Genomic DNA, 14,983 nt, shown 5'->3' with positions numbered 1-14,983 from the left:
CTGAATGACAGAGCAGAGTCTCCCCAAGTCTGGAGTCTGGGGTCTTCACCCGGCTCCCACACACACAGGAAGTGGCCAGAAGGAGATGGTTAATGGCAGGTAGGAGAAGCTGATCCAGCCAGACATTATAATGAAGGATCATGAGATAAGAAACAGGAAGCTCAGGGTGAGTATTTCTCTAACTGCATTGTCTCTTTTGCACACTTAGCTAGCCCCGTGATCCGGCCAGGGGAATGACTATTGACAACCCCGAAAGAGGAGACTGTAATGTCTGGAAATGTCCCAAAGCCAAGCCACAGCAGATCTTATTCATCAGGCTTGATTCTACCCTTAGTAACAGGAAATATTGGTATAAATAGGGACTCCTCCATCACCACCACGGCATCCCATTGGTGAGGTCAGATCATCAAAATAACCCTTATCGCCTCAGTATATCCTCAGGTGCTGCCACTGAATTCAATACATCCACGTAACAAAAGACAGTCACCAGCGCGGGCTGTTTAGCATGCGTTCCCAGTAGGCTACAGCACCAAGCAGGCATGGATGCAAATACGTGTGTAATATATATGCACATATGGAAAAAAACCCACTCACACTGAAAAGAACTTTCCCAGACCTCATCCCCTTTCATTTTCTCTGCTACTCCTCCGAATAGCTTGTCTTGAACACTGTAGTTGCCAAGACAGAAGAATTCACTGCTTGAGAAGGTTGGGGGGGGGGGGGGGGGAGGATTCTATTATTCAAACTTTCTTTCCCTGAGCGGAAGGAGAAGAGTGAAAAGGGCTGGCGAGCTCTCTATAGCAGGAAAAAAGGTTATTTCTCCATTAAGCTACGGGGTGGTGCAAAGGAAGTCGGATGCAGGGGAGCTGATCTGAGCCCTCCACGGGGAGCCCCCTCTTCCCCCAGCTCTGATGTGACTCCGAGAAAGGACTTCCTCCTTCCGAATACCCCCCTTCTTCTTCCCACCTTGAGGCTGAGCATTCTGGAGGTAGGGCAAAGGTGAGGGAACAGGAGCAGGCCATACCAGTTCATTCCCTCTTTTCGGAGATGCTAAGAGGATTAAAGAGGTAATTGTTGCTGCTGGAGCTCTTCAGCTATAAGACGCTCTATAAATACCCACAGCCACCCCCTCCTGGGAAAGCACATTTCATCGCAGCTGATGTGAACGCTGTGGTGTCTGTGACAAAGATGTGCGGCATCGTGGGGAGATTTCCCACCACCCCGAGCGGACCCAGAGCAGCCACCTTGCAGAAGGGGTGACCCACACAGCACCCCACCCCAACTGGCATCGCATATGCCTACTCCCGCGTGCACTCAGGAAGCACCGACGGTCTGCCTGAGGGGCACAGGGCTCGTGGTGAAGCACACGGCTCTGGAGCTAGGCTGCCCGCTCACTGGCTGTCTGACCTTGGCAAGTGGCTTAACCAACCTCTGTGCGCCTCCGTGTCCTCACCTGTGCCACGGGGGGTGACAAAAGAACCCCCCTCACAAGGTCACTGTGAGAATTCAAAGGGTCCGTCTTGGCCCAGGGGTGAGTCCCTGTCTGATAACGCTGGCAAGGGCCACACGAGGCATTGCTATGAAACCCACCCGTCCAACGCAGACTCTGCAGTCTTTCATTTCTCCCTCAGGCATGTTAAAGGAGGCTATGACATGAACACAGAGGTGGAGGAGGAAGGACTGACCAATTGGACATGGGCTGAGCCCTTCCTCGCGTGGAGAACAGAGGTGGAGATGAGGTCCCTGAGCGTCCCAGAGCCCCCGCAATGAAGGGTGCTTGGGTGTTCTTCTCCTTGGCTGCCGGGCAGTGGCATACAAAGGGAGGGGGCAGCACAGACGCTGCTTAGAAGTCCGGGTTCAGAGTGATAACAAAGCAGACAGACTTGGAGTCGACGTTACTAATGTTCTAAGTTCTATATGGGCGACGGCCTCCACCGGCTCCAGCCCCCAACGGTTCCCTGGGCCTCAGTACACCTGCCATGCCTGCCCAGAGCTCACCTGAAAGAGAACCCCTCACCTGAACCCTCCACTAGGAAGCCCGCAGTCTACCTAGGCGGCAAGCAGGCTTCCTTCCTTCAGGTTCCTGGGGTGCACATCCCGCAAAGCAGAGAGCACATGGGCAGTCAGGCCCCGCTGGGAACCCCTGTCCTGCATTTAGCTGAGTGGCTAAGAGGAGTGGTTCCCAAAGTGTGTTCCTGACCCCAAGAGCTCCTGGATCAGAACCTTGAGGGGTGGGGCCCAGCAGCCTGTGCTTTCACAAACCTTCCAGGGGATTCTGATGTCCACTCGAGTTTGAGAACCACCACTGGCTGCAAGAAGATGTCTTCAATTTTCCTGCGTCACAATTCTCTCATTCAGTCAGGGGGGTTAACAACACTCACCTCATCAGGCTACGGTTTAGGAATTAAACGAGATAGGGGCACGTGGGGGGCTCAGCCAGTTAAGCATCTGACTTCCGCTCAGGTTATGATCTCATGGTTCGTGGGTTCAAGTCCCGCATTAGGCTCTGTGCTGACAGCTCAGAGCCTGGAGCCTGCTTTGGATTCTGTGTCTCCCTCTCTCTCTGCCTCTCCCCCACTCACACCCTGTCTCTCTCTCTCTCTCTCTCTCTCTCTCTTTCAAAAATAAATAAACGTTTAAAAGAATTTTTTTAAACAATTAAATAATACATGTCAAGCACTTGGTACACTGCCCCAAACATGGTCAGCACTCAATACACTGTACCTATTATTACTATTATTCTCACCGGTCAGTGGAACAGCTCCACAAACAGCAGGAACTCGGAAATGGCTAGAGTAAGCTTGGAATCCACGACGGCCCTGATTCTCAGGCACGTGGTTTAAAGGACAGAAGAGAGAAGCTGAAGGAAGCCAGCAGATATTATGACGCATTCACCCAAGGTCCCCCAGGGGCTCAGGGTCACCAACCAATTTTACTTGTGATCCATGGAGATTCTTACAATCTCTGGCTCCTCAAGCATCTTGTGGGTTGAGAATCCTGAGAATAAAAATGTCCCCTATTCTACTGTTAAAATAAGGATGATATGAATTTGAGGAGATGCCTCCAGAGAGAATTAGATGTGTCTGAGTTCAAATGCTGGTATTTAGAATGTGTAGTGGAAGTGTTTAGAATGCATTCTGGACTGCTGAAGAGTATTTTTGGTAAGGAATGGGTGATAAGAAGCATCATGTGCTGACTGACAGAGCATCTGGAATTCAAGAGCTAAGGAGAGAGCACACCGCAAGGGTACCATCTTGGATTAGAAACCATCATTACCTGAAACAACTTGGGAAGGGATTAGGAGGGCCTCCCAACAGCCAAATTCAGGGGACACTTGTCAAGTATCTGGTCTCTCTCAGCATTGAATACTTGGCCTCTCCTGCCTCCCTCAACCTCCTTCCTTTGGCTTCCAGCACACCACCTGCCCTGGTTCACCAATTATTCCCCTGACCCTCTTCCCAGCTTCCTCTGGGGGCTCCTCTCCCCCAGCCCATGTGGCTGCCACACCTCAGCCCATCTCCCCACCATGTGTCCTGAAACCCCCCTCTTCCTCTCTGGAGTCTACCCACATGAAGACAGAGGAAAGGCACACGGCACCAGTTTGGATGCCACCTCTGAATCGTGGCCTACTGTTCATTCTGTCACTCAAAATGGATACAGGAGTAGACGAAGAAGAGGATGGTCTTTCCCTCTGTGCCTTCTTTCCCTCAGGCAATCTCCTCCCCCTGGGCACTGGGATGGCTTCCATAGCTATGTCCCATTTAGCTCCATCCTGAGCACCTGACATCCACCCGCCTACATGCCTACATGATGGTCTTGAGATCAAGACATCTGAAAGTGAACCCATTATCCTTACCCTACATCCATCCATTCCTTCTACTGTGTGGTTCCTTCCAATTCTACAGGAACAGGACACATCACAGAGGAAGTGAAGGGCTGGGTGTGCTAGGAACCAGGGCTGGCAAGTCTATGAGGAGGGGCTGACAAGGTCAGACGACACGGTGCTAGTAAAGGAAAAGTTGTAGTGACATACCCCAAGTTCAAGTTCAAAATAGAGTACAAAAATTCAGGTGGAAATACTAATAGCATTTAATAACAAATTACTTACCTACTTCCATCTGTCACCTTTGAACCAAACCAAGAAAACATTGGCCTTCACAACAGATACCCCAACAAAAAATCCTGACATGACAACAGAAGTTTCTGTAAAGAAATGTAACCATCTTTCAATAAGATGTTGTGGTATATGTGTATACAATACTCAGCCATAAAAACACAAGGAAGTCTTATCATCTCCAACAACATGGGTAGACCTTGAGGACATTATGCTAAGCAAAGTAAGTCAGACACAGAAAGACAAATACTGTATCATCTCACTTATATATGGAATTTTAAAAAAAAATCAAAACTCAGGGGCGCCTGGGTGGCTCAGTCGGTTAAGTATCCAACTTTGGCTCAGGTCACGATCTCGCAGTTTGTGAGCTCGAGCCCTGCATCCGGCTCCGTGCTGACAGCTCAGAGCCTGGAGCCTGCCTCAGATTCTGAGTCTCCCTCTCTCTCTCCCCCTCCCCTGCTCACGCTCTGTCTCTCTCAAAGTTAAATAAAAACATTAAAAAAAAAGAAAAAACCTCAGAAAAAAAATAATTAGGCTGGTGGCTACCAGAAGCAGAAGGCGGGAAGGGGGAGTTAGAGGACAGTGATCAAAAGGTATAAACCTCCAGTTATAAAATACATAAGTACTAGGGATGGAATGAACAGCATGGTGACTGTAACTCACACGGATCACACAGAGGATGGTATACAGGGAAGTTGTTCAGAGAGCAAATTCTAAGAGTTCTCATGACAAGGAAACAACTGTTGCCTTTATTCTTTTTTTTTTTTTTTAAGTTTTTGCTGTGACTGTATGAGAAGAAAGATGTTAGCTAAACCTACTGTGGTAATCAGTTCACGATATTTGTACATCAAAATCAAACCATCATGCTGCATGCCTCAAACTTATACAGTGATATATGACAATTGTTTTCAATAAAGCCAGAAAGAAGAAATAAATTCGCATTAATTATACGGTACTGTCACTTCATTTTCCAGCCCCACTATTCGGCTGCACTGTAATGACCCTCACCCTGCAGATCGTCGGCAGGCCCGTGGAGGTTCTCCCCCTATTTTCAAGGGGTCTGAAACAGGTGCAGGCTCTGTGATCCCCCAGCATCACCCATGCCGGTCATCCTAGTTCTGGGGACCATTTAGCCAACTGAGCTAGAAATTTGGGATTCACCCTAGATTCTTCTCTTCCTCATGCCCTCCCGTGAAGTGCAACGAATGCCCTAAATTCTTCTCCCTAGACTGGGCCCCAGGCAGCACTACCCTCCCAGCCCCATCCCTCCCTCACCCTGAATCTCTCCTGGCGCTTCCACAGCTCAGGGAGTGGTCACCTCCTGCATGGAGTTTGTCAGTAAATACTTCCTGTTCCATAAAAGTGGGAAGGAGGACCCATTCTAAAATACAACCCCCTCCTGAAATCTACCTCTACTACTATATTAATATGATTCATTTGACATGATAGAAAAGGGAGAGAGAAGAAGGCAGCTTCTATGCCCATGAATTCAACTGTGTTATATATATAGTTCCCAAGGTCAGACCGAGGAGAGAGTAAAACTTCATGTAATACCACGAAAGCAGAGACTTGAACAGATTCTGATACATTTTCATAGCAGCATTACGCACAAGAGCCAAAAGATGGGGACAATTCAGGTGCCCACTGAGGGCTGAACGGGTAAACAAAATGTGCTCTATCCATACAGTGGAATATTATCCAGTCTTAAAAAGCAAGTAAATTCTGACACCTGCTACAACATGGATAAACCTTGAGGACATCATCTTTTTTCTTTAAGTTTATTTATTTTTAAAGTGGGGAGGAGCAGAGAAGAGAGGGAGAGTGAGAATCCCAAGCAGGCTCCATGCTGTCAGCATAGAGCTTGACACAGGGCTCGATCTCACAAACCATGAGCTCATGAGCTGAGCAGATATGAAGAGTCAGAGAGTTAACTGACTGAGCCACAGGAGCCCCTGAGAACATTTTTGTAAGGGCAATGAGCCAGACGCAAAAGGTCAGTTACTATAGAATCCCACTTACATGAGGTACAAACAGTAGTCAAATTCATAGAGACAGAAAGTGGAATGTGGGTTCTAGGGGCTGGAGGGTGAGGGGCTCTGGGGAGTTTTGTTTACTGGGTCCAGAGTTTTAGCTTCGGAAGATAAAGAGAGTCCTGGAGATGGATGGTGGTAATAATTGCACAACACTGAATACACTTAATGCCACTGAACTCTTCACTTAAAAGTGGTTAAAATGGTAAAGTTTATGTTATGTGTATTTTATTACAGTTTAAATAATGGATAAAAAAAAAAAACTCATGGAAGAGGTACCAGTAGGGACACCATATCATAGAGGAGCCAACTACTTCCCCAGAGGTACTGTTAGTGAAAGTGCCTACCTCCCATCAGACCCAGAAGTGGAAGGAAGGTCCAGAGGGACTTACGAAAAGTGTCCAATTTAAAAAACTTTCTTTTACTTATAGCAAAATACTTGAAATCACATGAACATATTGATTACTTACTTTGAACATCAAATTCTATCAGCATACAGGGCATGTTTCCTTATAAACTAACGTTCGGTTAAAAATAGGTCCCAGAACTGCCTTTTCAGTATATATAATTCTGAGAAAGCAATTCTAAGAGACTGTTGCACCAAATTCCCACACAAAAACTGCAGGGACTTCTACGCAGCCTTCCTGGATCGAATCTCCATCTGTCTCTAAAGATAAAGAACTCTCTATACAAATTTCAGATCCTTTTCCCCACCAGTTAACCCCTTTCTGTCATTCCCCAAGGCCAGCATGATGAAGTCCTGCTCTGGAGTGTAAGAGGTGGCCACTGGGCCATTAGGAGAGTTGGCTCTGGGCCATCTGGCCACACACAGCAGGTTCCTCAGCTCAAAGCCCAGCTCCACCCTGCTGTCTGGAAGACCTTCTCTAAATCTCAAACTCTCTGGCCTCAGTTTTTTCATCTGTAAAATGGAGAGAGTAATGGTCCCTACCTCTTCGAGTCGGTATGAGGATTAAATGAATTGATGATTATAAAATGCTCAGTGGCTGGCACATAACATGGGCCACGTACGTGTTAACTGTTGTTTCATTCTGATAAGCAAGGGCGTTCCGGGTGGGGCCACAGCCTACTGTCTCCCAGTACATCTTCTGACCTTGATTTCCGCATGGAGGGTTTTCACAAACAGGCCAACTGTTAACGCCTCCAGCCTCTGCACGTCCTGTTCCTTCTACTCTCACAACCTCCTCCCTCTGCCCCACACTGTGGCCTTGCAGACGCTTTAAGGGGTGTCACCTCACCACTGATGGTTTTCCTGGTTCCCGCACAGACTTATGTCTGCCTCCCTGTGTTTCTGTCGACCCTCGTGATCCCCACCTTGGATACACAGCAGCTTACCTGACTCCCCAGGTGATGAGCAGCAGGCTCCTGGGAGGCAGGAATGTGCTGCGCATCACTGTGCACTGAGCTTCAAGCAATGGGCCTGGCACAACAGAAACTGAATGAATGAATGAGTGAATGAATGAATGAACAAGCAAACGGACGCTGCACATAAAAAGTGTAAGACTGAGGGGCACCTGGGTGGCTCATTCGGCGAAGTATCTGACTTCGGCTCAGGTCATGATCTTGCAGTCAGTGGGTTCGAGCCCCGCGTCGGGCTCTGTGCTGACAGCTCCGAGCCTGGAGCCTGCTTCCGATTCTGTGTCTCCCTCTCGCTCTGCCCCTCCCCCACTCACACTCTGTCTCACTCTCTCTCTCTCAAAAATAAACAAACATTTTTTTAAAAAAATTTTTTAAGTGTAAGACTGAGCCCAGGAATGAAGGGAGGTAGGAAGGAGACAGGCAACAGGTAGAACAGAGTTGCATGAGGCCTCCGCGGAGGAAGACAAGTGTGCTCAGAAGAGAGGAGGAGAAGCAAGATTTTTAATCACAGGAAGGAAAGAATCAAAGAACCCAGGAGAGCAAGCCATCAAGGATGTTGTGTACAGACCACTGGGGCTTACGGGTCTCACCGGGGCCTACGCCATCAATGCATGTGACAAATTTAGACACAGAGAGACCAGTGATGGGAAACTGCATGGATAGCATGCCGTCTGTGTCTCAACATGCCCTCACCCCTCAGTGAATTGTTACATACCCAAAATATCTGTCCTGACAAAGGAGGGGATAAGAAGGGCTTACGTTAAATGGGGACTTGCAGTCAAGCTCAGAATCACACCTTTTCAACATGTCTGTCCTTATTTTACACTAGCAATAAAGGAAGAAGTCAGAGACCTGTGCAGCAGGTGGGGAGATGGGTGGAGCACCCAGGCCCTTGGGAGCGGTGCTCCAGGCCCCGCCTTGCCTGATTCTCAGGAACCTACAAGCTAAAGGCCCCTTGGCCAGCACCTGGCAGCCAGGTTAGCTCCTGACCCGAGGAGCCTTGGGTTTTGGGTTGCTAAGCTCTAGTCAAAGAGCCAGGGCACGTTTCCCACGGTCACCACCTAGGCCAAGCCAGCCCCACACCAGCCACTGAAATATGGGTTCTCCAACTTCAAGGAGGTACAGTTTCCAGTAAGCAGTCAACAAGGAGGACACATGACCTCAGGCCCAGAAGGAAACGTGACTGAGAATCCTAAAGGCAGCCGCCCCCGTGTGTACCCCACACACTGATGCAGGGTCTCCCACCTCCCAGGACGAGCCAGCGGGCTCCCCGCAGCCTGCAGTGGGCATGCTCGTGGGCAGAGGACCCATGGTCACAGAGCAGCCACTTAGCCCCCAGCCTCCGATCGATACTGGCAAGTGAGAAAGAACTAAAAATAAACACAGGAAAACACACATGGGGAAAAAGAGGAGAGGGAGCAGAGAGAGAGGAGAGAATTATTATGGCACTTCCGTGACTTCCAGAAGGCAAGTGGGACCCCCTCCCTCACACATACCCCGGGGCTCTGGTCAGTACGGAGGTGGTGGCTGTACTGGGCCGTGGCACACACGTGGGATTCGAACGGCATACACAGGATCCGAGGGAAAGACTTACAAATATGAGAAAATGCCCAGGATAGGTCCTTTAATGACAAATGGAAGAACAATATATGATAGGAAAGTAACTGTGTTAACTCCATGCCTAGAAAAAGCCTGGAAAATACATTTTTAGACTTTAAAAGTGGTTATGTCTGAAGATGAGAGCCAATTTTTATATCCTTCTTCAAATCTTTATAAGATGAGGGTTGGGGACGAGGGAACACACTTTCTTTAATTTACAAAAGCAAGCCTACATATACTATACAGAAAGTCAAAGTTTTCAAAAGCATTCGAGAAAGTCACCATGAAATCTGGGCGGCAAATGTAGCCTTCAAGGCTAGCTGTGTTTATATAATAATGGATATTCTACAATTATCTGAAAAACCTCATTATCTGGTTGTTTCCTAATATGTGAACATTTGGATCCAAAGAAAAATCCAAAGCAATCAAGCAGAAATTCACCATCCTTTCTTCCTGGTATACATGCATTTACTTAAATATCAGAATATGCCCTGAAGAAAATGTTCAATACTTAAAAAGAAGAATAACTTGGTAAACAACAACAACAAAAAAAAGTGAGAGCAGAGAAAAAAAAACCCACCAGGAATAACAAGGTTCTATGAGAACCCATTATATAAAAAGGCTTAAAAGAATAATTGAACACGTGCATTTTCCAAATCCCTTGAAAGGGTCATTTCAACGAAATTGTTCTCCAAGTAAAATATAACATTATTTTCTCCAGAAGCTGCAAATTTAAAAACCGGATTCTTAAAACCTTATTAAATAATATTATAGTACAGGCACGTTTGCCAAAGCATTTTATTATATTAGCTTTTCCTGGAAAAGTGCTCAGGGTTCCCACATGGTAAGCAGTTGTTATGCAGTTATTTGTTTAAGAACTAGCAATTCCTGCAAAAGGTGTGTCTTTTATTTTCCAGATCTATGGCAGAAGGTGGCAAACCAAATAAGGGAATATTATGCAAATGTTGCCTTTCTTTGCTCTGGCCCCGAAAAAGCAGTAATGATATTGCTAGCAGCCTGCCCACCACCAAGGGAAGGCCTGGTTCAGAGGGAAGAGTTAACTGTGAGTTAGCTACTTATACAGGCTGAACCCAGCTACTTTTAAGCCTGAAAAGGGGAGGTGGGAGAAACCTCTTCGAACCTAGAAGGCTGTATTCATTTCCAGAGTGTAAAAACACTAGGCGGTTTTTCTCCCCCTAAATAGAAACAAGGCCACAGTCCCAGAAATATAATGGGCACCACCACCCTCTTTTCACCCCTGCCTCCCCCGCCCCCCACCCCCCAGCATGGGAGTCACAGGTCTTCATTCCCTGGAAATGTCTCCCTAGGGAGAAACTGACTTCATTCCCATCAGCATTAATGATCCACCTTTCCAGGGCGATGCTGTGCGGGCTTCGAGGGCAGATGAGATTTGGTTAAGAGACTGCGAAATAATGAATCAAAAGAGGGACCATCAGCCCTCCAATACCTCATTATTTGCTTGCCTGAATCCAGTAAGAAAAACAACCACGAGAAAGGAAAGAATGACAAAGACTGAGGCTAATTCTCAAACCTTCTGGAAATTCTGGTTCAGAAGGGGGAGGGTGTGGTCTGGGATTTGGGTGTAGACCAGACTTAGGGCCCCTGTAAGCCTAAGCCACAGCACGTGTTCCCGCCTCGTGGCTGGAGCAGGGAAGCCACAGGCGGGAAGGGCACCCACCAGTGGCCACCTCAGCCCTGGAAAATGCAGGACAAGGCTCCCTCCTTCCTCTGGGCTGCCAAATAGACTCTTACTGTGCTGGGCCCCAAGGCTGGAGCCTGGAAAACCTCTCCTCCCTGGGGTACCCCCTAGGCATCCCACAGTGCTCTCCTCTGCAGCTGGAAACCGGCCTCACCCCAACAGATGTTCACAAAGTCCTGGTTGCACCTTTGCCACAAGAGCCTACAACCTGGCTATTTTGGCTCCCCAGTCATACTCCATCATTTTAAAATCACTTCAGAAAGATATCTGAACAAAATCAGTAGATCATATGAATGATATGGGTGGACTGTGTCAACATCAACATTCTGGCTGTGATATGGTGTTATATTTTTATAAAATGTTGCCTTTAGGGGGAAACTGACTAAAAAGGACACAGGATCTCTATATTATTCCTTATAACTTCATGTAAAGTGGGGTACCTGGGTGGCTCAATCAGTTAAGCATCCAACTCTTGATTTCGGCTCCAGTTGTGATCTCGGCTCGGGTCATGATCTCACAGTTCATACATTTGAGCCCCACATCAAGCTCTGAGCAGACAGGGCAGAGCCTGCTTGGGATTCTCTCTCCCTCTCTCTGCCCCTCCCCTGCACGCTCTTTCTCTCTTTCAAAATAAACTTAAAAAAAAACTTCATTTACATTTACCTCTACAATTACCTCTATCAAATTTCCATTAAAAAACCCAAAGAACATATTTTATAAACTTTGAGTGAATAAAGGCCAATTAAGAGGTCATCCTACTCACAGATGCTCCTACAAACTGAGCCTGGCTTCTGGTAGATGCTTCTGTAGTTCGTATATTCAACAAATACACACACACACACACGCGCGCATGCACACACACGCACACATATATACATACATATATCATCCCTCGGTGTGCCGGTTACTATACTGGGCATTACAAAGTCTGTCTCAACCAATGTTCTCAGAAAATGAACAGTGATGAGAGAAAAGTCGCTGGTAGCCCTTGTGTAACTGACAATTTCATTAGTTTTAACACAGGTAAAAATGTTTAGGCACCACATTAAGTAACTGCGCTATTTAGATTAAGACATTGCTCAAGGAACAATTCATCAACGACCAGAGTTCCAACTGTCAAGAAAACATGAGGGTGGACCCCCAACCACCAACTCTTACTATTTGCTACATGCTTAAATATGGTGGCCATCTTTCCACTCCTTCTACTCTGCGCATATTTATGTGCAAGTTTCTCAAGGGGCTGAGAGAGAACACAGGACTTGGTTTGCCTTAAAATGAGTTATCAAAACTTTGCGTGCCTTTAGTAGGAAAGTTGCAGAGACCGTCAACCATAAAATCCTTGTTTTTATGGCCATGACAATCCTTGTTCAACTCGTTGCTTTGTTTGGCAGTTATTTGTCCGGACCACAGAGAAGTCTCAGCTAGAGTACACAGCCCTTCAGAGCTACCACGGCGTCCGGCCTGTGACTCAGAAGGGCCAAGGGTACAGTCCCAGGTACAGATTCTTCTCAAAGGGCAGAGGTTTAGTGGATAATCTTCCTTTGTATATTTAGAGCTAGTTGTACTTACCAAAGTATTTATAAATGTTTTTTAATGTTTATTTTTGAGACAGAGTGCGAGTGGGGGAGGGGCAGAGAGGGGGAGACACAGACTTTGAAGCAGGATCCAGGCTCTGAGCTGTCAACACAGAGCCTGACACGGGACTCAAACCCACAAACCACGAGATCGTGACCTGAGCTGAAGTCGGACCTCTGAACCGAGTGAGCCACCCAGGCACCCCTTACCAAAGTATTTTGAATCCATTACCTCCTTTGCTCCTTATAAGACTTATCAATACTTTTGCATGAAGAAACCAAAGCTAACTCTCTCAAATATTTGTCAATTCTTGGTTACTCAGGAATTGATGATTCGCGATTATGTCAGCCTTTCTTAGGCCTCCTCCTATCTTTCAGGACATTTTACCATATTTCTACCAGTGGATAGGCAGTAGTTTGAGAGAGGGAGAATGAGTCTTGAATCAGAGAGGTGAAGTTACAGCCCAGGTCCATGACTCAGTGGTCTTGCATTAGCCTTCCTGAACCTCTGTCTCTTCACCTTTAACAATGGGGTAACACCCACATTGCTCAAAATGTTAACTCCTCTGTCAAAATTTGGCTTTAAAATAAGACTGGTTCCATAGAAACAAGAACTAACCACCAAAGTGAAAATTTTCTATTATCAAAGAATTGAAATGATCTGCAAGAAATGAAATGAACCCCCAAATTCATGGGCAATTGAGAATCATCTATAATTAGTAGATTCTATAATTCTGCTACAGAAATGCCCGATGAGGAGGGTTTCTTTTATTTTCATTTATCTGAGTTAGTAAAGAAATGCTGCCCCATTATCTTATTTTTCAGTTGGAAATCCACCATTAAATCTCTGCATGTAACTAAAATCCACAGAATGCTACGTACTTCAGGAGTGTGTCCTCATCGGATTTCTACATTTTCGCTGAACGTGCAAATGCAGAATTTAGGAACAATGATTCCCTGCCCACTGTCCAGGATGGCTGGAGAACGGGTGTGCTGTCGAATCCAACATGCTTAAGGGAATTATCTTATAAACCATATATAAGTGGCCAAATTGCAAAGCATATCAAACATGACAAAACATATTTGGGGTGAATATATTGACCACTCCCTTCTGCCAGGTTGAACATTAGCCATGAACACTAACCTTCTCAAGTTACAGTATGTGTGCCAGGGAGTAGTGAAGCCACAAGGTTACAAGGGCACATCTTCCTAGAACTTTGGTGTTCCTCAATGGGAGTCTGGGAAACATCCAGAGGGGCCTGAGCTCATGTGTCTACTGCTCTCTGCAGTTGAGGATACTCAGGGAAAGGCTGAAAAGCACTACTGAAGGGCACGTCTGGCTCAGTTGGTAGAGCATGTGACTTTTGATCTCAGGGTCATGAGTTCAAGCCCCATGTTGAGTGCAATGCCTACTTTAAAAAAAAAAAAAAAAGAAAGAAAAGACAAGCACTATTGAGGGTGAGGGAAAATACCAATTTACTGAACACCATCTGCCCAGGCCTGTGCTACAGGTATCTACACAGCAATCAGGTTAATTCCTCACTTAGTCATTCAGTAATCATGGGAAGAAGATAGGAAACAGCCAGTGACTTTTATTATTGTTTTGAGATATGTTTTAACTAGGTTTTCAGAGCCCAGCTCGGCATCTGAATCACATACTTCAAGTCATGGGTGAGAAAAAAAAGAAAAAAAGAGTACACCAGGAACTTGGTAGCAAAAATGCCAGTAGCATCCTCAGACATGAGAAAACTGGTTGACAGAGATAAAAAAGTGATGGCAGATTATGAATTTTATTTACTTAAAAAGGGCAACTTCTGAATATAAACATATGACCAAATTTACTAATAAATACTAATAAGCACCAACACATGATACATTTATATATATACAAATAATTCATATATATAACATATATAAATAATTCACATATATAAATATATTCATATATAAATAGTATTTATATTAATATTTATATATGATAAACACATACAAGTATTAACAAAATAATACTTCGTTAGAGTTTATTTTCTTTCCCTAACCCAATCAGGCAGGAAATAAGTTTGCTGCTGACCTGAATTTCAGCCGCCATTTGCTCCATAGAATTTTGCCAAGAGATGGACCTTCTCCGGTGTGATGCTCACCACTTCTTCCCACCCCATTCCGAACATGCCTTGTCCACACTGGTGTTACGTGCTGGCCTCTGGGTTATTTTCACCAACATGAAAGGACCCCATTACCTTCGCTGGTTAGACACAAAAGCTCTTTGACTCCAACTGGCCGGTAGAGCCTGTTAGGTCTGTCCTCCAATCCATCTCCTATTGACTAACACAAGTGACACAGAAAGTGCATGTCATGAGCTCCAACACAATATACAGACATGAGCTCTCCATGTTTGTTGTCCTAGTGACTATCCTATTTTACACCCATTCTGTCGGACTGCCTTGACACTCCCACAAATACGGTTAAAAAACTCTTGACAGGCTAGATGTACAAACTGTCAATTCAGTAAAATATGCCCATAAAAAAGAATCCACTTATTTTTCATGAAATCAACAGAATGTGGGCTTTG

General features: G+C 45.9%; 1 protein-coding gene across 5 annotated transcripts in view; it reads right to left on the bottom strand.

Moving 5' to 3' along the window:
• CAMK1D (calcium/calmodulin dependent protein kinase ID) overlaps nucleotides 1–14,983 on the bottom strand; it is a 501,767-nt gene that overhangs the window by 328,848 nt on the left and 157,936 nt on the right. The window contains exon 1 of one of the 5 annotated variants that reach the window (XM_060659607.3): nucleotides 1,686–4,585. The exons of the other annotated variants lie outside the window; for them this stretch is intronic. Coding sequence (XP_060515590.1) covers nucleotides 1,686–1,696 — 11 coding nt within the window. The 5' untranslated portion in view covers nucleotides 1,697–4,585. Of the gene's footprint in view, nucleotides 1–1,685; nucleotides 4,586–14,983 lie in introns of those variants that run through there. 5 annotated transcript variants of the gene reach the window in all.

Source organism: Panthera onca, chromosome B4 (genome assembly GCF_046562875.1).
Source record: "Panthera onca isolate mPanOnc1 chromosome B4, mPanOnc1 haplotype 2, whole genome shotgun sequence".
Taxonomy (NCBI): Eukaryota; Metazoa; Chordata; class Mammalia; order Carnivora; family Felidae; genus Panthera; species Panthera onca.
Note: the sequence above shows the minus strand (reverse complement) of the source record. Positions and strands in the feature narration are given on the sequence as shown.